At 37.3% G+C, this 26,826-nt stretch overlaps 1 protein-coding gene across 1 annotated transcript in view; it reads left to right on the top strand.

Moving 5' to 3' along the window:
* The first annotated feature begins 5,880 nt into the window (after positions 1 to 5,880).
* LOC126832277 (uncharacterized) overlaps positions 5,881 to 26,826 on the top strand; it is a 30,328-nt gene continuing 9,382 nt past the window's right edge. The window contains exons 1-2 of the mRNA XM_050562997.1: positions 5,881 to 6,015; positions 24,473 to 24,500. Of these exons, the coding sequence (XP_050418954.1) occupies positions 5,923 to 6,015; positions 24,473 to 24,500 (121 nt within the window). The 5' untranslated portion in view covers positions 5,881 to 5,922. The remainder of the gene's footprint in view (positions 6,016 to 24,472; positions 24,501 to 26,826) is intronic.

Below are 26,826 nucleotides of genomic sequence, written 5' to 3' on the forward strand. Positions count from 1 at the left end.
GTAAAATTAGTGTGTTATTAGATTTCGGGCACTTTAGTTTGCCAACTAAATGAAACATTAATTTTTGTTTTCACTTACCTGTCTGCCCGAAAGTTAGAGGGCACCTCCCTTTGCATAGTTTAAGTTTCATCTCATGAATCGGACAAGAATTGTAGCCACAGGAAGGTCCACAAACTTCATTCATATTTCACATTTTGCTTAAAAGGCAGGGGGCCAATATGCACCAAAATTGAAGTCAACCAAGAGCTAGTGATACTCGTTTTAAGTTCATCTTACCTCTAGATGGTCCAAAACCTTGGTATTACATGCTTTTATACTATTTGCGCAAAGCAGAGTCATGACCATTTGACTGAAAGTTTCCGTCCGATTTTCTGGAAATTCATAATTATGTTGTAACAGTGATACATTTGAACGGTTTTGGAAATAAGATAAAAATGATGACCTCTGGAGGGTCCACAAGCTAAAAACGTAATATTTTGTGAATGGAATGGAACCCGGGCATTTAGGATATTTCAAAATTGGATGAAAATTCGAACCTCTGGCCAACAACCTGGGTATTATATGCTTTTAATGGTAGGATAGTACCCCCCCCCCCCCCTCATATCAAGAATTGCTTCCGCCGGCCTTGTTATTCGTTGTCATAATCATTTATTCAAAGCGCAATATATTCTACTAATTTCAGCCATGTAATAGTTTATTTTATTTATTTATTTATTCTTCAAGTAAAGGTTACAACATGACAACAATAAATATATATATATAAAAACCCTATGTACTGCATCGTATGATTGGGAAATGAAATGAAATGAAATGGGGTTTAACGTCCTACTGTTCTGCTCCTATGCTGGGCTAATGAAGACGGGCATACGCCATTCAGTGTGCTATGAGGGAAATTTTGCCCGGGCAGCGGCACTATCGCCTACTCTTATATCGAATTCCAACTGCCAAGGGATCTTTTACGTGCATTCCAATGTATACACGAGACCTCGGTTTTTCGTCTCATCCGAAGGACTAGACAGCTGTCCTTGTCAGGCCCTCCGGTATGATTGGGAAAGTGACAACAATAAATATATATATGAAATAAGAACTATGTGCTTATTGGGATGATTGGGAAAGTGACATGAGATGAGAATAGAGAAGTATGATAGATATGGTGTCACGAGGAGACCTTTACTTAGGATAGCCCATAAAGCCGGACGTATATAACATCCGTGGCTTATCTCCATTGTGGTTCAAACTTGTCAAGGTCGCGTCAGGTCATCATTAGGAGACAAAACTTAATAAATATGCCAATCCCTGCAAAATATCACAAATAATTAAATATATTTATATCTACATTTTATACATCAGCCAATTTGATTAATAGTAAATAAACAGGCATGTAGGCCTATCACAGATTAAGTTATATTTATAGCACGGCTTTCATGAGTTAACAGGTTTAACCAGAGGCCAAAGCAAAGGACGAGGGGTTAAACCTGTTAACGAATGAAGCGTGCTATAAATGACTTGTAGTAACACTGACAACTGCTCAACATACTTATTGTTATTGCACTGAAAACCCACCCCACTTCTCTATATGATTTCTACTAAAACTAGTGTAAACCAGCAAAAGTGTGCAATAACATTGAACATGTCTAATTATTGCACGGTTAAGCTTCACCCAATCTACTAGAGGGAATACAATCTGCTTATTCAACGAAAAAAACAAAGGAAGATTTCCCCTCCATGTTACACTATTGTTTCGACAATAAATACTTCTTGGCTGCAACTTTAAAGCTGTATAGTGAATCGATAGACTTAATATCATTCGGTAAACCATTCCAGATACTTATGGCGGTATATATAATAAAATGATGCGAACTGATCTGTACCCGCGCATTTTGGAACAGCGAAATTGTATAAACTAGATCTTGTGCCGTATTAATGAGTATCTTGAACACATTTGAATTTTGATTTAAGGTATAATGGACAATTATTATGAAAAATCGTATGTACATGGTTTAGTTTTAACTGTTTAACTCGGTTTTCAACATTTAGTATTTAGTTAAGCATTTTAATGACTTTTTTTTACAGTTCTATAAACTGGAAATTCAAGCTATTAGAATAGTGTTAAAAGAATGTCATTATGTTGTTTCAATTTGTAAATAATTTTGATTCAGGACAACATGTCCTTCCTGTAAAGTCAATCTCACAATTAACATAAATTTGATGTTACGTTTGTCTGACAATTTGATGCTAGTGCCAGTCAGTACTCATGCGACGTAATTTGTGGATATATATTTCATGACAGAATATTTCCAGCTTTCTTTCATAAGAAGATACTTATTTTTATGGATTCATTGATGCCTTTCTACAGTACACATACAGACTAAAATTAGAAAATAATGCATAATAATTCATCTAAGAGTAAACTAGGTAACTAAACGTATCTTTTTCATTTTTTAAAAAAAAAAAGTAGCCAAATTGAGAAAAAAAATGCTTTATTAGAAATTCATTAGAAATAATATGCTTTTAAAAAAAGGGTTTATGGAATATTCACATATTTTCAACAAAATTATTAACGGTGACGTGGCTAAGTGGGTAAGACGCTGGCTCGCTAGCCTGGAGGTCGGGTGTTCGATCCCTGCATTGGCCGAGAAAGTTCATCCAGATTTTCCGGCGTGGTTCCCCCTTGTCAGTGATGCAGGACGGAGGGCCTGACAAGGACAGCTGTCTAGTCCTTCGGATGAGACGAAAAAAACGAAGGCCCGTGTATACATTAGAATGCACGTAAAAGATCCCTTGGCAGTTGGAATTCGATATAAGAGTAGGCGATAGCGCCGCTGCCCGGGCAAAATTTCCCTCATAGCACACTGTATGGCGTATGCCCGTCTTCATTAGCCCAGCATAGGAGCAGAACAGTAGGACGTTAAACCCCATTTCATTTCATTTCATTTCATAACGAATATAAGTCTTCCAGAATATTATCATATATAATAATCTGAATGATATTTCATAAGGCCTCGAGTATATATTATTTTAGCTTGTATACACTTAAAGACGTGTAAATGTTACAAAATATTACCAAGTACTATATCTTAATATGAATAAACCACATCATTCAGCTAAGTTGTAAGGATATGTGTAAGGATATTCATTGTAAATTGATACAGATTGTCTAATTGCCCAACAGCAGTTGAATTTGAATCAGTCTAATGGATATTTGTCAATTTAATATCGTTGTAAAATGAAGCGAAATAGTCGACGTTCTATATGTAATCTGGGTCAGGCTAAACGCCTTATTAATAATTATCATAGAGGCATATAGCCAATTTTAAGTTTTCTAAACTTAGAAATCGTTGGCTTAAAATAAATATCCAACAAAACAAATTACACCTGCGTTGGTGCATTCTCCACACAAGTCTCGCTATCCAGCATTCGACTCTGCCGTCGGCTCGCGCACTACACCAGTTGACCTAGAGGTCATTGGTCACGTGATTAACTACATGATGAAAATGGCATCTGTCAGAAAAGTTCCTCTCGTTATAAACACTTGATGAGTTTTACTCTATTTTGTCATTAAATACTACGCCTCCGAAAGAAAACAGTCTAATTGCATGTTTCGTATGTAAATGTATTAGGCCTTATACGATCGCGTTATAAAGGTAAACGGATCCACGTGTATTATATTCTAAAATTAGCACGGCGACATGCGCAGTTCGTTTTTACGACCATTGAACCCCGTAATCTTACGCGAAAGAGTTCCCTGTATATTTGTAAATACTTTATTATTTTGCAATAAATATGACCCCATTTCTATTTTAATATAGTGATGGTACCAAATATATTATTAGTTATTTGGTATTCATCGTATCTTTTATCATTGTCTATCATCACCAAGAATCTTGGTGGCGTAGTCAAATGAGCCGTTAGCAGAGGTTAGTGTGAACTGCAAGGGAAGACAACTCTGTTTGGGAGATTGGCGTTGGTGTAGTTATTAAAATGGAAGTGTAATTGACAAAACATCCTTGAGGGGTAATGCTTAATCTACACCATTTAAGTGTAACATTACACTGTCTGGGTGCAACACTCATCCGAATGTGGCGTATAAGGCAGGTTACACTACTGGAAGTGGCAACTAGTTTCCACCTGAATTACACTCGGCAAACCTCAACAGATTCCAGTACCCTACATCTAATCTCGGCTGTATGACCAAGTCCGCCATTAGAACTACTTTCAAGTTCCCGGATTACAATGGCGTTGTCCATGACGACTAATGACGTCATTGATGACGACGTATTTGAAGAATGTTTTATCATACAAAATTTTCAAAGTTTTAAGCTGTTTTTCTTTCAAGTTTATCCGATTTTCTTTAGACAAGGACAAATTTGCACTGAAAATTCTACACTCGTCGAACGACGCAATTTTGAGAACTTCTTTCTAAACGCGGGCAAGTTTCCCTTATAAGTAAACCGGTGCCGCATCGCAAATGTATAGGCGTAGGTGCATATCACTTACTGTCATACAGCCGAGATGTAGGGTTCCGGAATCTGCCGAGGTTTGCCGAGTGACCTGAATTGGTGTAATGTTCTACACTAGTTGGGTGTTATCAGTTTAAACCATTAGGACTAAGACTAGTAATTATTTCCCCTTATTTCATGATTGACGAATGTAGTGCGAGTTATAAATAGACAATTTTTCCCTTAATTTTTGTCTCCCCTCTTCCTGCATTTTTGGGTTGACTTTTTGGTCTAGAATTGGAGAAAAGGGATCAAATTTGCAATTTCATAGCAGTTTTGGGTAATACTGATGATATTACAGCGGAGGGATAGGGGGTGTAAAGTGTCTTTCTGCAGAGCAATCATTGTGTCGGAAGTGAGATTTTCACCCCTGTCAACTTCAAATCCGTGTAGCAAAAAATCTAAACGGCCAACCCCCTACAAAATTATGATGAGGAGATTGCCAAATGTTGTCCCCATTGTGCCTATAAAGATTGGAACCAACGGAATGTTGAGCAAAAAGCTACAGCCTGTAATGTTACAGTCATTTAACATTGAAGTCAATGGGCAAATAATTGCTAGTCTGAGTCCATTAAAGGCTTGGAGTTACCCCTGCTTAGGTGGCAACTAATTTCCACCTGAATTGGTGTAAACTACCTTATTATTCTTAACAGTGCACGCATATTGCTATATCCGTTTCAAATTCGCCATTTCGAAGATTTTCAACCAAGGACCGTTATTAAATGATCATATTCTATAAAACAGATAACGCTGATTGATTTTCAAACACAGGACGAAATGACAATATTTTGAGAGTGTTTAAAATCCATTAAATTAATCATTACGCTATACTACAATATCACACCTACAACATCACAAGAGTGTCTGGACATTTATTGAACACATTAGCCTATCCAATTGATTTGTTTACGAATTTGAAACAAAAATATAAGGATGAGATAATAATATTGGTACAATCAGTGACATAGCGTATGATATATATAGTTACCCTTGACCTAATCAGTCGAGTGTTTTTAATCCGCTCACAGTTTTTTGTTGGCTGACTTACACACATCTATTTTACAAAATGTTGTCTAGAAAAGGCCAGTTCGTTTTATCAATGGGCGTATTGGTATCCATCACACTCTGCATGGTTACATTATATGATACTCCAACTTTGGTAAGATTTGTATTTAATTAAGATTTTTAAAAATCTTTAAATGTCATTAACACAGTTCTATGGATAACATTTATTGAACACATTAGCCTATCCAATTGATTTGTTTACGAATTTGAAACAAAAATATAAGGATGAGATAATAATATTGGTACAATCAGTGACATAGCGTATGATATATATAGTTACCCTTGACCTAATCAGTCGAGTGTTTTTAATCCGCTCACAGTTTTTTGTTGGCTGACTTACACACATCTATTTTACAAAATGTTGTCTAGAAAAGGCCAGTTCGTTTTATCAATGGGCGTATTGGTATCCATCACACTCTGCATGGTTACATTATATGATACTCCAACTTTGGTAAGATTTGTATTTAATTAAGATTTTTAAAAATCTTTAAATGTCATTAACACAGTTCTATGGATAACAATCACTATATTATATACACACGATGTTTCGACAAGAGTTCACTGGATGTTATCAAACATTCTTTCCCAATTTGTAAGCTTGATAATATGTCGTGTTTATATATCGATTGTTGTCCAAAGAATTGTTATAAGAGTCTATCAAAAAGTGAACCTCATCATCACCAACAATGATAATGGTGTACATGTATGTGGTAGCTGTAGACGAAATGGTTGATATACTGAACACACGTGCATTTTCTATGGATTAAATTGGATTAATAAATATCATGGATGTAGCAGAATAAGACCAATTAAAGTTAAGTACATGTAAAACAATTAAACATTTGATGTTTAGAGTACATGTTTTTTTATTCAATCTATTTATTAAATGGCCGTTCCGAATGAACTTACTCCAGACAACTATTCGTCTGTCCTTATAAATAGCAAGATTTGAGTGGGTAGCTAAGGTCTTAATATTTTTGACACTGTCATAAGCAGAGGAGGATGTCTATGTAGGCAGGGTAGGCAGCTGCCTACGACCGAAGCAAAAACATCGCCCAAATCGGACAAATACAATTTGACTTTTTGACTTTACTCAGGCTACTTATTATTTACATAATACCACCACTCGGCAAACCTCGGCAGATTCCGGTAGCCTACATCTAGCCTCGGCTGTATGACAGTAAGTGATATCCCAGTTAACATTGATGGTTAGATTTACGTAAAGTTTACGTCATTATGGTTAGATTTTGGTTAGCGTCCAATAATGGTAAAATTCTTTGGTTAAATTTACGTTACTTTTACGTCATAATGGTTATGGTTACTTTTACGTCAGAAAATGACGTAAATGTAACGTAAACATTATGACGGGTTACTAACCAATTTTTTTCCTTTTGAATACTTCTTGATTAAATAACATTACAAGTGTGTGCACATTCTAACAATTGATATATAGTCGGAATTCAGACATAATAATTACATATGTATTATTGGTTATAATTCTAACGTTAATCTAACGTAAATTTTACATCAGGTTTCTAACCGTTAGTTTATGGTTAGTTTTCTGACGTAAATCTAACGTTAGTTTTCTGACGTAAATCTAACGTTAGTTTTCTGACGTAAATCTAACGTTAGTTTTCTAACGTTAATATAATATTAGTTTTCTAACGTTATTGTAATGTTAGTTTTATGTCATAATTTTAACCGTTAATTTAACGTTAGTTTTCTAACGTAAATCTAATGTTAATTTTATAACATAAATCTAACTTTAGTTTTCTAACATAAATCTAACGTTAGTTTTCTAACATAAGCCTGATATTAGTTGTAAAACGTAAAACAAATGTCAGTTTAATGTCATGATACTAACAATTAAGGGCCTGACAAGACAGCTGTCTAGTCATTAAAATGGGACAAAATTGGGTAAGACCCTGGCTCGCTAGCCTGTTCGATCCCTGCATTGGCCGAGAAAGTTCATCTAGATTTCCGGCGTGGTTTCCGCTTGTCAGTGATGCAGAACGGAGAGCCTGACAAGGACAGCTGTCTAGTTGTTCAGATGGGATAAAAAAACCGAGGTCCCGTGTACACATTGGCATGCATGTAAAAGATCCCTTGACAGTTGGAATTCGATATAAGAGTAGGCCGTAGTGCCACTGTCGGGGCAAAATTTCCCTCATAACACACTGTATGGTGTATGGCCATCTTCATTAGACCAGTTCGGAGCAGAACAGATGGACGTTAAACCCCATTTCATTTCATTACATTTTGTATCCATTTCTAAGTGCCCAAGAATAGAGACCTAGCTCCTTTAATAGTTGCGGTCTGTAGGTGAACAGCCACGTGATGGACTAGACACTGTTTTTTTTAGGTCCTCTGTCCTACACCACTACTAACAAAGGGAACTTTCTCGACCAACATGGGGATCACGTTGGCTAAGTGGGTAAGACGCTGACTCGCTAGCCTGGAGGTCGGGTGTTCGATCCCTGCATTGGCTGAGAAAGTTCATCCAGATTTTCCTGCATGTTTTCCCCTTGTCAGTGATACAGGACGGAGGGCCCGACAAGAACAGCTGTCTAGTCAGGGATGAAAAACTGAGGTCACGTGTACACACAGGAGTGCACATGAAAGATCCCTTGGTAGTTGGAACTTGATATAAGAGTAGACCATAGCGCCGCTGCCTGGGCAAAATTTCCTTCATAGCATACTGTATGGCGTATGCTCGTCTTCATTAGCTCAGTTTAGGAGCAGAACAGTAGGAAGTTAAACCCGATTTCATTTCAGTTTTCTCTACCAACACGGAAATTGAACCCCTCATTTGCTAGCCAGTGTGTTACTAATTACTAGAGAGAGAGAGAAATGGGGTTTAACGTCTACTCGACACAAACTAGGTCATTTCGGGACTAACATATGGTTTAATTTTTATTTACATAATTCGCTTGCGCGTAGGGGTCTTTAGCAGTGGGAGAAAACCGGAGGTTGGACTGGCGACCCTACTCCTTGTCACGTACAACCGGGGATTCGAAACCACGCCAGTCAACTCAATGACAGACTTTATGATACAGCGCCCGCACGCTAACCATTCAGCCATCCAACCCCCCCGTTACTAATTACTAAGTTTGTGAAATGTAGGTTTTTCCTCATGTAGGTTTGTCCTGATGAAATCGGTTTATTGTCCTACCGTTCCTGCTCCGACTGGGCTAATGAAGACAGGTACATACCATACAATGTGCTATGAGGGAAATTTTGTATCCATTCTAAGTGCCCAAGAATAGAGACCTAGCTCCTTTAATAGTTGCGGTCTGTAGGTGACACACAAAGAGAAAACGAATGAATGAATGATCTACTCTCATTTCAAATTCCAAATGTCAAGGGTTCTTTTACGTGCACAGCCACGTGATGGACTAGACACTGTTTTTTTGAGGTCCTCTGTCCTACACCACTACTAACAAAGGGAACTTTCTCGACCAACATGGGGATCACGTTGGCTAAGTGGGTAAGACGCTGACTCGCTAGCCTGGAGGTCGGGTGTTCGATCCCTGCATTGGCTGAGAAAGTTCATCCAGATTTTCCTGCATGTTTTCCCCTTGTCAGTGATACAGGACGGAGGGCCCAACAAGAACAGCTGTCTAGTCAGGGATGAAAAACTGAGGTCACGTGTACACACAGGAGTGCACATGAAAGATCCCTTGGTAGTTGGAACTTGATATAAGAGTAGGCCATAGCGCCGCTGCCTGGGCAAAATTTCCTTCATAGCATACTGTATGGCGTATGCTCGTCTTCATTAGCTCAGTTTAGAAGCAGAACAGTAGGACGTTAAACCCGATTTCATTTCATTTTTCTCGACCAACACGGAAATTGAACCCCTCATTTGCTAGCCAGTGTGTTACTAATTACTAGAGAGAGAGAGAAATGGGGTTTAACGTCTACTCGACACAAACTAGGTCATTTCGGGACTAACATATGGTTTAATTTTTATTTACATAATTCGCTTGCGCGTAGGGGTCTTTAGCAGTGGGAGAAAACCGGAGGTTGGACAGGCGACCCTACTCCTTGTCACGTACAACCGGGGATTCGAAACCACGCCAGTCAACTCAATGACAGACTTTATGATACAGCGCCCGCACGCTAACCATTCAGCCATCCACCCCCCCCCCCCCGTTACTAATTACTAAGTTTGTGAAATGTAGGTTTTTCCTCATGTAGGTTTGTCCTGATGAAATCGGTTTATTGTCCTACCGTTCCTGCTCCGACTGGGCTAATGAAGACAGGTACATACCATACAATGTGCTATGAGGGAAATTTTGCCCCAGCAGCGGCACTATGGCCTACTAATATCGAATCCAACTGCCAAGGGATCGTTTTGTGCAAGCCAATGTATACATGGTACCTCGGTTTTTTGTCCCATCTGAGTGACTAGACTACTGTCCTTGTTCCTGCACCTCTGACAAGGGGAAACCATGTCGGAAAATCCTGTTGAACTTTCTCCACCAATGCAGGGATCGAACACGTGCCCTCCGGATTACCGAGCCAGCATCTTACGCACTTAGCCACCGTGGCTTTATCAAAATTAGTAATGAAGATGTGCTATGACAGAAATTTTGCCTGGACAGCAGCATTACCGCACTTACTAATGAAGATGTGCTAGGAAAGACATTTTGCCTGGAGAGCAGCATTTCCGCATATAGTCATTACCAATAGTCCTAAGTGCACGCCAACCTGTAAAAGAGGTCTTTACACACTTTTCCATCATTACCAATTACTAGTCTACGGGTTCACTAGTCCGTGGGTGTACTAATCCGTGCATTCACTAGTCCACTAGTCTGACTCTATAAAATACTATAAATATGAGTATTAAAGAAACCCAGTAGATATGGTGACTGATATCACCCTTCGTAAGGCGATAACCTATCATCACGGCATTTTAACCCGAAATCACAACATTTTAACCATTATAGCATATGCCCTTCTTCATTAGCCCACTTGGAACAAAATAGTAGGATGTTCAAACCCCATTTAAAATTCATTTTCATACTTTTCTGCACCAATCGGACTATTGAAGATAGTCATACGCAATGCAGAGTGCTATGACGGAAATTTTCTATGGACTGTGGCAGGGCGGAGGATCTGGCAAGGGATAAGGTATAGTTGTTCGGGTCATACGAAAAATCAAGTCCTCATGTACATATTGGCATGCACGTAAAAGACAATCCAACAGTTGTAATTCAATATCAGAGTAGGCCATAGTGCCGCTATCCGTGCAAAGTTTCTGTCATAGTACTCTGTATATAGTGTATGCCTGTCTTCATTAGCTCACTCAGAGCAAAACAGTACGATGTTTAATCTCATTTAATTTTCCTAAAGATAGGCTGGCAAGCGGACGAGTGCACCCGTTGACTATTGAGCATCATTTACTTGAAAACGTTGAGAGAACCCTCAACGAAACGTCGCTTTAATTAAAATAGTAATTGTGTTTTTTGTTGTATCATCGAGTCAAGTGAAGTTAAATCCCATTTCTCTCTCTCTCAATTTTGATACCCAAATATTTGACAAAACAAATAATGATTGATTGTCGGAAACTGTTTCATAAAGCAGAGTTGTTCTCTACTAAAAGGTTATCACTGTCCAAATGTTCGGAGTAGTCCACACCTAGGCCGACTATGCATGAAGTGTTTTTATAATTAAATTTATTGAATATAGTACCTTGCACCAGTAAATATAAAATTAATGGTCCTTTCACCAGTAAATATAAAATTAATGATCCTTGCACCAGTAAATATAAACTTAATGATCCTTGGACCAGTAAATATAATATTCATGATAATTATTTATATAAGGCCTTCATCAACCTTACACCAGTAAATATAAAATTAATGATCCTTGCACCAGTAAATATAAAATTCATGATCATTATTTATATAAGGCCTTCATGTATGTTTGTACAAGTGTACATTCTTGGAATTGTATTACCATTAACAATATGGAGATCAATTATAATAGCCTTTGGCCTTTTTCATGAATCCTTAAATTTTTGAAAATTTAGTTCTTAATATGAAACTATCTAAATAAAATATTGCTTAAATCAATGTGTGTTGTTAATGTCATTCAAAATGGCGGCTGTCTACATATACAATATATAAAATAGGTCATGAGTCGATTGTTGCCGTTTTTTTATTTCGAATTTAAAATTTCAACACTTAAATATATAAGTTGTAAAACCATATAAAAATAAAGGTTGGACCAAGACTAGTTCCATTTTTTAAAGTTATGAATCTGAAAAATAGATAATAATGACCCAGTCAGTTAACATAGAGATCTACTCTAGCTATATGAGTCCATATATTTATCGTCTCTTGATAAAAGACCTATCTCTGAAAATTAAAATTCCCCGATTTGATTATTCTTTTAATATAACGTAATTATGTAACCTCATATAAAATATGTTAGAGCGTATACAAACAAATTATATGAATAGATTCATTATCAGAAATATTACAGGCCTTTCAAACGAACAGCCGCCATTTTTAGACCTACATAGATGTACAAATATATTTTTATCGTCTCGGGCAAGGTCAAGGTCACGATCTGTTCACGGTTGATGATTGTGTTTAAATCGGTTTATATCATATTATTTCTATCCACATTACAATATTTTTTTTATAGGTTACGGTTATTGTTGTTATTTATCTAAATTGCTTCAATTATTTATTAAATATTTTTTGTTTGTTCGTTTGACCGGAACGTACGGAATTCTGGGATTTAAAATGGCGGCATAGGTTATTATTTTTCCCAAAGAAGAAATGATGCCGTGATTTAAAGTTAAATATAGCTATTCCACACATACACACACGATTTTGGATTCAGCAAAGTAAAGTTGAAGGTAAGTGCACTTTTTATGCGAACTTCCGTTGACAGTATACCGATAGATCTAATGTTGATAAAAAAATAATCTGGCCGTGGAAAAAGTTTGCACGCAACTTTGTATATCAGACAGTCAGTATTTGTTTTTAACACGATGCAGTTATATTGTCCGTAAACCATACTATTCATAAACAAAATCAACATTGCTTTAAGTTATCGAAAGTAATACTGGTTCCAAAATTGTTTTTAAAAAATCTGGATCCAAAAATTATCAAACACATAACGAATTTATTAATGATGTAAAATTCAGGCTGTGCTAATTATAATATAAGTACATGTAGTATTTTCTAAACATTTTTATGGGTGTTTCAGGTTGGTTTCTTTTGTTGTTATTGTACTGATATTTTTGCAAATTTAATAATGCATAATGCAAGAGCTAAATCTATATATTGTACGTAGGTTAAGTAGGTATTTCTTGAGACTGTAAATGTTAAATTTTTTTATAAGACATTTTAGTGTATTAACTTGCTAAGTCTATAATCAAGTCTCAATGCCATCGGGTGCTCGAGATGTTCACAGATTCAAACACTGGCGGTTAATGTTAATGATTTAATTTAATTGAAAAATGGATAATCAAGACTTTAAGCTTATATACATAGGCCTATTTATATGATATAACATTAAATAACAAGTTTGCCCGTACATACTTGTACATAAAGGTTTCAGTCCTACTCCCCTGCTTATTTTTTCTTGTGGTGGCCAAGAAAGTTCATCAGGATTTTCTGGCATGGTTCCTCTTTTAACTGGTGCAAGACAGAGGGGCTGGTAAGGGCTAATGTACAGTTGTTCGGATAGGACAAAAAACCAAGCTCTTTTGTACACACGGTCCAGTCAAAATTTTCATCACAGCACACTTTCAAGCATTTGTCCAACTTCTTTAGCCCAGTTTGAGCAGAACAGTATGATGTTGAACCCCATTTCATTACAGATCCACAGTAGGTTGGCTGTCAGTCCAGTTGGAGCTGAACAGTAGGCCGTTTAACCCAATTACGTTTTTTTTTGGGAGTATAAAGTTGCTTTTTATTATTTTATTTTTTTTACAGATCCTACATGTATATTTGAGCACCCTTGGTGGCAGTAATGACAAAGAAGTTCTAAAAAGATTTATATGGGCTTTATAATGAAAGTTAGACAACACTACTACTTGCCAAACACTACTACTTGTCACATAATGTAATGATATATATGTATCTATGGTAGCACAAATATCATCAGAATGTAGGCCAAAGCTTTACAAGCATTGTAGGCCTAAAATACTTTCTGTCTGAACTTTTGACAGTTAATTCTTTGATGACTAGTTAGTTTAGAGCAGATATCCTGTCACAGTATTATATAACAGCTCTTTGGCTTAAAGTTTAAACTGAGTTGTATCAGTGAGTTGAAAATCATCTGTGTTCCTGTTATTGCTCCCTGCTGCAGCCAGTAAACAATAACCTTTTGCGTTCCTTACAAATCTTTAAATTTTTACTGATAGATCAACCATAGCAAAGATCTCTATTAAGATTATATTTGTAATGTGTGTAAAAAATTCTATGACATAGGTATAATATTGGTGTAGTTAAGTATATACCATATTTATGCACACATTTCAATGTTGGCATATTATTAGTCTCTATCATCTAGAAAAAAATATTCTATATTCTACGGATATTAGTGTGGTTGCGTTGTCAACATTTGAGAATAATCGGTCATAGGCTAGATTATCCAGTCTTTTACATTATCATAAACAAAGTCTACGGGAGGTAACTAGTCCTAAAACAAGATGTTGACGCCCATGAAATTTATATAAGAATGCCATTTCCGAAAATCCATTTGATTGCATTGTCAGTTCAATATCCAACACTCTTAATTTTTTTTTATTGTAAAATTTCTCTCTTCATGGGCCATGAATCCTATTGAATCCTAATTCGTCATCACGATTCATGTTTGTTTATAAATGCAAGTGTTATTGACAACTGTCCCAGACCCTCATTATTTATATGGCCCAACTTTTCTTCGGAGTACACCGGCACGGTATTAGACTAGGATAACAGTCCCGAGACTCGTGGAGTTGAAAAACATTATTCTTATATACCGACTCTACTTAATTATGGATGTAGGTCGGAAAAATGTAAAATTTGGCAATTTGACTTATACTCAACATCGACTTATACCCTGTATGGTAATGTGATGATGCCCCCTCTTCCAGACAAGACATAGGCTATAACTGTTTCAAATGACAAGTGCTAAATGAAGTATTTATGTGGTCTTTGGTGAAAGAAATGAAATGAAATGAAATGGGGTTTAACGTCCCACTGTTCTGCTCCTAACCTGGGCTAATGAAGACGAGCATATGCCATACAGTGTGCTATGAGGGAAATTTTGCCTGGGCATTGGGGCTACGGCCTACTCTTATATCGAATTCCAACTGCCAAGGGATCTTTTACGTGCACGCCAATGTCTACACAGGACCTCGGTTTTTCGTCCCATAACGACTAGACAGCTGTCCTTGTCAGTCCCTCCATCCTGCATCACTGACAAGGGAAACCACGCCGGAAAATCAGGATGAACTTTCTCGGCCAATACAGGGATCGAACACCCGATCTCCAGGCTAGCGAGCCAGCGTCTTACCCACTTAGCCACTTGATACCCCCCTTTGGTGAAAGAGAGAGAGAAATGGGGTTTACCGTCCACTCGACACAAACTAGGCCATTTCGGGACTAACATATGGTTTAATTTTTTATTTACATAATTCGCTTGCGCGTAGGGGTCTTTAGCAGTGGGAGGAAACCGGGGGACCCGGAGAAAACCCACGAGGTTGGACAGGCGACCCTACTCCTTGCCACGTACAACCGGGGATTCGAAACCACACCAGTCGACTCAATGACAGACTTTATGATACAGCGCGCGCACGCTAACCATTCAGCCATCCCCCCCCCCCCTTTGGTGAAAGAAAACAGAGCTGTGGCTAGTGAAATGAAAGTTTAACGTCCTACTGTTTTGCTCTGAACTGGGCTAATGAAGATGGGCATACGCCATACAGTGTGCTATGTGGGAAATTTTGCCCGGACAGTGGCACTACGGCCTTCTCTTATATCGAATTCTAACTTCAAGGGCTCTTGTACGTGCACGCCAACGTGTACATGGGACCTCATTTTTTTGTCCCATTTTAATGACTAGAAAGCTGTCTTGTCTAGCCCTCTGTCCTGCATCACTGACAAGGGAGAACCACGCCGGAAAATCCGGAGTAACTTTCTCGACCAATGCAGGGATCGAAACCCGACCTCCAGACTAGATAGCCAGTGTCTTACCGACTTAGCCAACGTGATACCCGTTGTGACTACAATTCCTGGATTTGAAGGTCAGGTATGATATGAAACGAATATTTTGAACTGGTTCACCAATGCAACCACTCCGTGACGGATTAACTGATAGAGGGTTACATCCTTGATATAAATATACTTGACGCGGGTTTTAAAAATAGAAATATATATATAAAGGTAGCTCAAAATTCATCTCTACATGTACATAGGCCAAGGGGGGGTCATGTGGCTAAGTGGGTAAGACGCTGACTCGCTAGCCTTGAGGTCGGGTGTTCGATCCCTGCATTGGCCGAGAAAGTTCATCCTGATTTTCCGGTGTGGTTTCCCATTGTCAGTGATGCAGGACGGAGGGCCTGACGAGGACAGCTGTCTAGTCGTTTGGATGGGACAAAAAAAAAAACAAGGTCCAGTGTACACATTGGCGTGCACATAAAAGATCCCTGGCAGATACAAGAGTAGGCCATAGCGCTGCTGCCCGGGCAAAATTTCCCTCATAGCAGACTGTATTGCGTAACCTTTTGCGTCTCTTCAAAATATATCAAATCTTTTGTCATGGATCAACCATTGCAAATATCCGTGTTACAATTATATTTGAAATGTGTTAAACCAATTCTGCAACACATGTAATATTGGTGTAGTATATATCTTTGTTTATACACCCACATATCAATTTTGGCCCTGTTTGTCCGTACACTGGGTGTGAAATGTGAATCATTCCGATTGTGAGAGGACAAGCATTATCAATATACAGCTTTTCAGGACTTTGCCTTCCTTGGTTAATTCTCCCTTTTTCAAATGCAATAGATGCTGTGTTTATTCTTAATTGATCTTTTTTAAATTTGTGTTACACACTGGAATCACGAGAGGACGAAACCTATCAATATTCAGCATTCCACAACATTCCATTCCAGTGTCGGCCGAGAAAGTTCTTCGTGATTTCCAGACTTGGTTTCCTCCCCTTGTCAGAGGTGCAGGACAGAGGGCCTGACAAGGAGGGACAGCTGTCTAGTTGTTTGGATGGTACGAATGACCAAGGTCCTGTGCACACATTGGTGTGCACGTGAAAGATCCCTTGGCAGTTTGAATTCGATATAAGAGTAGGCTTTAGCGCCGCTGTCTGGATAAAATTCCATAATAGGACACTGTATAGCATATTTCCATGTCATTAGCCCTGTCGGAATAGGACATTAAACCCCATTTCATTTCACTCATTCCAAAGTTAACTCCTATTCCATCAATACCTTGAGTAAATAAGATAGAGGCTATAGGTTTTGGCGCAATTTGGTCAATATCCCAGTTTTTTCTTTCTTATATGCATATCAACACTTTCATAGCACTAATGTAGACCTTTTTCTTGAACATTTTCCCTTGTCAGTGATGCCGGACAGAGGACCTGACATGGATGGCTGACTAGTCATATGGAAGGGACAAAAAAACCAAGGTACAGTGTAAACTCAAGTGTGTGTGTGTGTGTGAAAGATCCCTTGGCAGTTGGAATTTTATATAAGAGTACGCCATAGCTCTGCACACAGTGTGGCATATGCCCGTCTTCATTTCTCAAACAGCTGTGGATAAAAACTGTTAATATTTAAATGTGTATTTTGTATTTTATAACATTATATTTTTGTCTTTTAAATAAAGTATATGTATACATACTTGTAGTATATTTTGTCATATAATTCTGCTAGATTTTTAACTTTTCTGTGCAATACATTTAGAATTCTGACTGGTTATGGGTAGATAGAGAGCAATGGGGTAAAACATGCAATAGACATAAACTGTCCTTTGGGACTAAGTGATTCAATTCAAGTTGAATAATTCATCCGCACCAGGAATCTTTAGTAGTAGGAGGACCCAGAGAAAACCCATGTTCAAGTTGGGTGTGGAAACAAACCACTTGTCTCAATGAAAGACCTTATGATCTAAAGCGCACACGTTGGACCACTCAACTTTTAGCCTCACCCACGGGTCAGGAAAATTTGATTATTGGTTGAATGTACTTCCCATTTACTGCCGCAAATAATGAATAATTTTGAAGGTTTTAATGGTTGGTTATATTTTCGTAACTTTGCTCATCAAAATTTGACATTAGAATTGCATCCGTAAATGATGTTAATTTAATGTTAGATTTACGTTATAATGGTCGGTTAGATATCCATCATTTTGCTCATCCTTTTAACGACAATTTAACGTCAGGAAATGACGTTAATCTAGCGTAAAGTTTACGTCATTTTTACGTTATATTTACATCATTTTCTGACGTAAATCTAACGTAAAGTTTACGTCATTTTCTGACGTAAATCTAACGAAAATGACGTAAACTTTACGCAAATTTTACGTTAGATTTACGTCAGAAAATGACGTAAAGTTTACGTTAGATTTACGTCAGAAAATGACGTTAATATAACGTAAAAATGACGTAAAGTTTACGTTAGATTAACGTCATTTCCTGACGTAAAATTATCGTTAAAAAGATGAGCAAAATGATGGTAAACTGACTGACCATTTTTACGTAAATGTAACGTAAAATTAACATCATATTGTTATGTGGGATGTACCTACGCCTATACATTTGCGATGCGGCACCGGTTTACTCATAAGGGAAACTTGTCCGCGTTTAGAAAGAAGTTCTCAAAATAGCGTCGTTCGAAGAGTGTGTAGAATTTTCAGTGCAAATCTGTCCTTGTCTAAAGAAAATCAGATAAACTTGAAAGAAAAACAGCTTCAAACTTTGAAAATTTTGTAAGATAAAACATTCTTCAAATACGTCGTCATCAATGGCGTCATTGGTTGTCATGGACAACGCCATTGTAATCCGGGAACTTGAAAGTAGTTCTAATGGCGGACTTTGTCATACAGCCGAGATTAGATGTAGGGTACTGGAATCTGTTGAAGTTTGCCGAGTGATAATACCGCGCATCACGAACCTCTCTCCGTTCTAACCGACAGTGTAGAAAATTGTCCTCCTTTCGTTACGTTAAGACAGCTTCTCGTGCCTGTAAAAGGTTGTATAAAATGCTCACATTGGTTTACAAAATGCCCCAGAAGAAGGAAAACAGGGTAGGATTGGAAATTGCTTTAAATTCTGAATTCAGATATTAGCTAAAGATGACATGGTTGGTGTCTGAACTGAATTTTAGTTACGGGCTATATTATATTTCTCTTATATTATTAAGAAACAATAACTTAAAGGAGGCAAGTCTCGCGAATCGAGTGTCTGAGTGCTTTCGAGCGCTGACATTCAATGTAGAGAAAGACTAAAAATAGGAATATTTGGGGAGCTGTGTCCTATATAGGGGTGAAACTTCAGGTATCACCAAAAGGACCTTTTTATATGCTTCCAATGTGTTCTTGCAACATACCGATGAAAGAAAATCAAAATCAAAGAATAACTGCAATAATGATGGCCTTTTAAGTATACATGCTGCTTTACGTACAGCGGTGCATCTCAGGTCCATGGGCCTTTTGTGCTAAAATTTAAAAATATTTCTTATTAAAGGCAGTATTTGAGTTCTGTGAAAAAATTAGACAAGTTACAAACAAATTACATAGAAAACACTCATAATCTGGAATTATTTTCAAAAATATAATTTTTTATTGCTATGTCATGAAGAATGTACAAAATGGTCAATTTCCATGTAGCATCTTTCAAAAAACCAATAATTGTCCACTTTTTAGATAGCCAGACTGGCATGAAATATATTTTTGGAAACCTTGGACAATATGCAAACAGAAAAATCACAAAACAGTTGCATTGATCGTAATATTAGAGACCTATACTAAAACATGTATCCCCACCCTCTAAACATGTCACTGACTGAATCAATCTAAACATTTCAACCTAACCAACCTCACAACTCTTGTATCCTTCTGAAAATTCTGTTTGGCTGCATATTTTGTAAAACGGTATCTGATTGGTAAAGTCAGTACATGTGCTTCGCGGCTGCCATTTTTGAATTTCGATTAAAGTTTAAAACCAGAGAGAGAGAGAGAGAGAGAGAGAGATAAGGCTTCGTCCACTGACACAAACTAGGTCATTTCTAGGCTAACATGTTTCAATTTTATTTCAATAATCCACATACCCGGAGAAAACCTCACGAGGTTGGATAGGCGACCCTACTCCTTGTCACGTACAACCGGAGAATCGAAACTACACCACTTGACTCAATGGTATACCTTATGATACAACGCACACGCGCTAACCATTCGACCATCCAACCTCCCGTTTAAAACCATATAACTTTATTAAAATTTGCTATCTTCCCCAGGTAATATTCAATTATCACGCTAAAAACTGATTTATTATTGTTTATAAGATGTCAGAGATTAAGGTGAGCACATTTGAAAGGACGAATTACTAATTTCAAGAATATATGTGACCATCAGAATCTTATCGCTCTAATCCCGGAAATCTGCCTATTACTATTACACGTGGCCATGCGCTCATGGTTTTCGCCGGAAGTAGGTTTTGTTATTAAAATCAGTATTTTTTATCTGTGTTTATGAAAAAAAGCCTTAAAAGTAATTTTTATTTCATATTGTCGTTGACATGCCTAAAACTTCCTTTTTAGTATGTTTACATTTGTGAAACTCTTTGATTCCTTTTACACATGAGTTAAGACTGTAAGGATATATTGTATTGTTTTATTCAAATAATTTGGAAAGTCGTTATATTCTGTCAGTGGTATTGCATGTAGAATTGACCACTATCAGACTTTGTTAATTGTTTTGTATAACAATATAACTTAGAGTAGTGATTCTCAACCAGTTTGCCGCCAGATCTTCCTAAGTGTGCCGAAAAATTTTGAACGGCACACTAAGAAATTGCGAAAAACCACGTGATCCCAATTGTGTATTCACTGGTGTTCATAGGGGTGTTTTTCTTTATTTAATTTGAGTCTTTCTATGTGTCTATGATTAGTCTCTGTCTACAGTTGTGTGCCGCCTGACTTACCATGTTTTTATTTGGCTAAATTCAAATATTTTTCATATATATTTAGCCAGGTGTGCCGCTATTTTTTCATACGTTCCAAGGTGTGCCATTGGCAAAACAGGTTGAGAACCACTGACCTAGAGCCTTATTCCATTTGTGCAGCGTGTCTTGGCTTTGTGTAGCCTGCATGAATTGACATCTGAGACAAATATCCATTGCGCAAAAGCAGTCTAAGAACTTTGTATTTTAGTCTTAGCTATGTAACCTATTCATTATACATGTAATATCCTATCCTATTGTTATTTTGCACGTGCTGTGTTAGGGATTATTATTATAATTTTTATTGAGTACATGTGCTTGTCGGCTGCCATTATTGAATCTCAATTAAAGTTTTGTTATCTTCCGCAGGTCGGCAATTATATAACAACGGGAGGGCTACATATACATTCATATTACATTATTATATGCGTTGCGACCCATTTGTGTCCATGTCCAGGTGCCAAAGAATAGGGATTTAACTCCTTTAAAAGTTCTGTTTGTTTCGGTTTTCGTTTCATGTTATAATTGTATTTAAGCATCATTGATTATCACAGGCCGACTGATAAGGTATAGTCTTTCTGTACATTCGACTTTCCACACAGGAAAGGGGCTCCGTAAAGGGGATAGCCTAGGGCCCCTTATTATTGAAATCTGGCACTAAGCAGAATTGCGGTTTTTGAAATGCATGTAACAGTGTAATTTGCACGAGTTTTGGCGTGCTGTAGACATAGCGAGATCATACAACCAATGATTATGTATCATTATGGATTAATAAGATCTGTCATTGAATCAAGTTGCATGGCTTCAATTCCCCGCTTGTACTTGACAAGTAGTGTCCCCTTCCAACCTCGTGGGTTTCCCACGAGTTTTCCGGGCTCCTTCCACTGCCAAAGACCCCTTTTCGCAAGCGAAATATTGAAATGAAATTTAACCATGTTAGTCCCGAAACGAACTAGTAGGTCCTATTTGTCGAGTGGACGTTAACCCCCTCCTCTTCCCCGCTCTCGCTCTCTCTCTCTCCCTCTCTCTCTCTCTCTCTCTCTCTCTCTCTCTTATCTGCAAAACATCCTATAACCACCGTAACAAAGATACAAAAAAGATCAGAAACAGATCTTTAATTTATACATGTAATTGGCTTTTTGACCTCCGGGGTCACAAAGAACAAAGGTGAATTTAGCAAATTTACATTTTTTTTGAAAAGGTATTAAATTTCGACCATTTTCAGCATGTTTTCGTGATACAAGAATGGCTGCGCATTCACTTTCAGTGCAAATGACCTCATTTGACCTTTGACCCCGAATATCTCGAAAACGCCCCAACGGCGGACTGATTACCGCTCGGTATTATATTCTACGCAAAATTTTACTGTAGAAAAGTTGGGTCTGGTTTTGTTCCCATTTGATGGACCCCCCCCCCTCGCACTGAGCCTCCGATCTATTATTTCTGGCTGAAATTTCGAAATCTTTACCTGGCGTAACATATAAGATTATTGCCGAAATAATAAGGACAAAATAATAAAAATAATCAACAATTGAAATATTAATAAGTTCCGCAATTTCATGAAGTGACACTTGTTAGGGCTTATTAATCCAGTTGCAATTGTCTTATATAATGCGTAGATGCCACTGGGCAATTTTTGCCTTGCGGATGTACTACAGATAGAAATTAATGAGGGTCGGGAGGCGTCGGGAACAGGTTTCCCGGTGTCCCGGGGGGGGGGGGGGCTCCTGGAGCATAGCGGGCCATCTGGACCCATTGAGAGGCCACGGGAGTATCAGAGGACCATTGAGGATAGTTAAACATACATTATGCAAGAGCTAAATCTGCCAATTGCACGTCTTTCTTTATCTGTTATCTAAAATGTTATCTAAATTCTTAATTAGACATTAATTAACTTATCCAGACCATAATCAACTCTCAATGTCATCGCTAACCTGCGATATTTTCTGGATTAGAATCCTATCTGCTGCTGAACGCTACCTTAGTAATGATGATCGAGGCTAGACCCAAAATTCAATCACTAAAATCTCGGTTCAGAGTGGATCAATTTGACTGAAATTTTCAGCAAATTCCCTTTACATTGTTTAGTTTTTAACTATTATAGCGAAAACTGCCAGCACTTTATCTAAACTCCCATAATGTATCTAAATCGGGGATGCCTCGGTGAACAAGTATTTTACGGAAGCTCCAGAGAAGCATCTGCTGCTGAACGCTAATTTTTTTTTATCGTACCGACGTTAGTAATGATGATCGAGGCTAGACCCAAAATTCAATCACTAAAATCTCGGTTCAGAGTGGATCAATTTGACTGAAATTTTCAGCAAATTCCCTTTACATTGTTTAGTTTTTAACTATTATAGCGAAAACTGCCAGCACTTTATCTAAACTCCCATAATGTATCTAAATCGGGGATGCCTCGGTGAACAAGTATTTTACGGAAGCTCCAGAGAAGCATCTCCGAGCTTCCCCGTCGGGAAAACATCGAAAGATTTTCAATACAAGCTTTGAGATTTTTTGCAGTTATCCCGAGGCCTTCGATGGTTCCATACATAATAGTTAAACTCGTCTTTTTAACATTTAGATTGATGTAATGTCGTTAAGAGAATCTCCACCTTTCTATTAAATTTTTTTTTTAAATTCATCAAACACAGAGCGGTTAAGCAAGCGACATGTGCCGAAAAATCGAATTTGACAAACATCAATTTACAAAAATGCATTTTTCATATGGTGCCGGGCATTTCTTTCAAAATGGCTGCCAAGTGTGGTAATATAATATCACATATAGTGGTTATGCAAGCGAAATGTGCCATAAAAAAAAAAAAAAATCGAATTTGACAAATGTATTTTTCATATGTGCCAAATGTGATAATATAATATCATATATAGTGGTTATGCAGCCAAAATGTGCCAAACAATCGAATTTGACAAACATCTATTTAAAAAAATGAATTTTTTATTTGGTGCCAGTCATTTCTTTCAAATGGCTGTCAAATATGGTAGTATAATGCCATTTAAAAATACCCCATAAATTTGGTAATATAAGGGCACAGCGATACTCTCGTAAGATATGAAATGAAATGGGGTTTAACGTCCTACTGTTACGTAAGATATGACTTTTGCTATGTCTTTTATATATGGTTTTCGATGTCTCTGAATTTAAAGATAAATTTCGAAAATCCAAAATGTCAGCAACACAAATCGGTAGATATTAATTTATTACTTGTAACATGTTGTTGTCACGGTTGTCGCTGTTGCCGGGTTCAATACTGATCTCAAAAATGAATCCTTGATGGCAGAAATTCACAATGACCGGCAAAATTGAATCCAAAATTACGGAATTTTATACTATATCTTATATATGTATTGGGTTCAACTCAGTGGAATTTTAATTAATCATTTGCAAACTCCAGTGTGTCCGCATTTCTTCCGTAAAAAGTCAAATGCATAAAATAAATAAATTGGGGTATTATTTATATCTTTTCATAATCGTTTGATGTAATAGAGTTCAGAAATAACTAACGGTGCTTTTCATCTACATGCTAGGCTCGATTAGGAGGATCCAATCAAAGTCTTCGATTTACACCATATACATGTATGTGTGTGTGTGTGTGTTTCAGTTGTGTGTTTCATTAAGTAAATGGCTGAATTTCATTGTTGATGACATACAAGCAAAATGTCACACAAATTGATTCGTTGAAATCGGTATATCTTTTTTTTTTCAGAATCCAATCCGACAATATTTGCAAGAAGGTAAGTAAACATAATCCATGAATTTGTGAAAATGGAACAAAATCTAAATTTTAAACAAATAACGAAGAAAGTCCATTTGAATAAAATGTTTAGACGCAAGGCTACACTAATTTGATCTTCTCTTCTTTTGGAAATGTGTCCTTTTTATCTCTACGGGAAAAAGACAAATTTATTGGTCGTGCTGTTCAAACGTTTTTAGTTCCAAAATTTTATTCAAAACAAATTTCACATAACCCGGAAAAACAGAAAATGAAATAAACATAAAATCATATACATAACCTACTTTGCATAGTTATTGGGGGGGGGGGGGGCACAGTGGCCAAGTGAGGGAGACGCTGGCTCGTCGCTAACCTGGAGGTCGCGGCTTCTCTTTCGGTGTTGGCCGAGAAAGTCCATCGGGTTTTCGGTGTGGTTTCCCCTTGTTAGTGGTGCAGGGCGGAGGGTCTGACAAGGATAGTTGTCTAGTCATTCGGACGGACGAACAACCAAGGTCCCGTGTACACATTTGAGTACAAGTAAAAGATCCCTTGGAAGTTGGAATTCGATATAAGAGTAGCCGTAGCGCCGCTGTCATGGTAGTTCAGCTCTGAACGTAGGTCTCATTACACTTGCCCTGTACGTTCAGGAACCGTCATATTGAATCATAGTCGAAAAACTTTCGCTTCCCAGTCAATTTTACTGGGCAACTTTTCACTGCTAAACGGCCGCGCGTCAGTCCCTGTGAACGCCTGTACAATGTTGTGGGACACAACATGCCATTGAAAATACGTCCCCTTCTGTAAACAGCTTGGCAAAAGCCATTGAAATCTAAATATAGGGTAACGCAAAAATTTACGTACCTCGGCCATATCTGGCGAAACGAAATTTTGGTAAGCAGGCGGGGAAACATTGGAATCTTTGCAAAACTGTCATTTATTGCTTTGCCTAGCCCAAACACAATCGATTTTTTTCAAACATTTCAATTCTGTTTTACCTGTTTATTTAAATTTCATTTTGTCTTATATGGCCGAGTGACGTTGGTTCGCGTCATACCTACATACTAGAACAAGTTGTTATTAACCAAGCTAAATCAAATCCAGTTAATCTACAGTTTGGGGTGCCACAAGGATCGGTATTAGGCCCACTTCTGTTTACAGCCTACACTACACCTCTAGGTAATATTATTAGAAACGATAACCTTGACTATCACTGTTATGCCGACGATACACAACTATATTTAGCTATCAACACAGACTCTCAATCAGGTAATATTTCCAACCTTGAAAACTGCATCTTATCAATAAAAGAATGGATGACAAACAATTTTCTGAAACTAAATGACGATAAAACTGAAGTGCTTATTATTGGATCAAATCAAAAACTAGAAAAATTGTCCATCGATAAAATTCAAGTTGGTAGTTGTGAAGTGTCTCCTGCTAAGAATGTTAGAAATTTAGGAGTTTATTTTGACAGTAAATTTAACATGGGTAACCATATATCGTCTATCTGTAAATCAACAAATTTTCAACTCTATAAAATTGGCCGGATAAGAAACTTCATTGATAATGAAACTTGTAAAATGCTTGTGAATACTCTTGTTACATCTCGTTTTGAACTACTGTAATTCCCTGCTATGTAATCTTCCTGCAAATAAAGCAGCACGAATCATTACCAGAACTAAACCTACTGATCACATTAGCCCTGTTTTACATGATCTACACTGGCTTCCTATATCACACCGTATCACTTTCAAAAAAACTTACACTTACTTACTCTACATTACATTCAGATAATTCGCCAGATTACCTTAAATCTCTTATCTCCCTATATACTCCATCCCGTACACTCCGATCTCAAAATAGCAACCTGCTTACACCTTTTTATCCTTCCACATCTTATGGTAAACGCGCTTTTTCCCCACGCTTCTCCTTTTCTGTTGAATACCCTCTGTTGAATACCTCTCAATATTAAACTATCTGATAGCATTGAAAGTTTTAAACGTAATTTAAAAACACACCTTTTTGTTGACTTCTAGGCTTTTAATGCAGGTATCCAAGTTCATTTTATTCTGTTTTAGGCACTGTTCTTTTTTATTCTTTATTACTTTTAGCTATTTAAATTTGTTTGTTACATGTCATATTATAATCTTTATAAACTTTGATTGCTATCGTATGCCATTTTAATTTTTTTGATCATCCATTTAATTTAATTTATTTTATTTTTCTATGTGTGATGTCAACAAAATGTTAACTGCACCATTGATCAATATTTCATATTGGTAATAGGCGCATTATAAATAAATTATTATTATACTCTTCAAAAAAAGTAGGGGATATTCAGAAACAAT

The sequence above is a fragment of the Patella vulgata genome, chromosome 9 (assembly GCF_932274485.2).
Source record: "Patella vulgata chromosome 9, xgPatVulg1.2, whole genome shotgun sequence".
Lineage (NCBI taxonomy): Eukaryota > Metazoa > Mollusca > Gastropoda > Patellidae > Patella > Patella vulgata.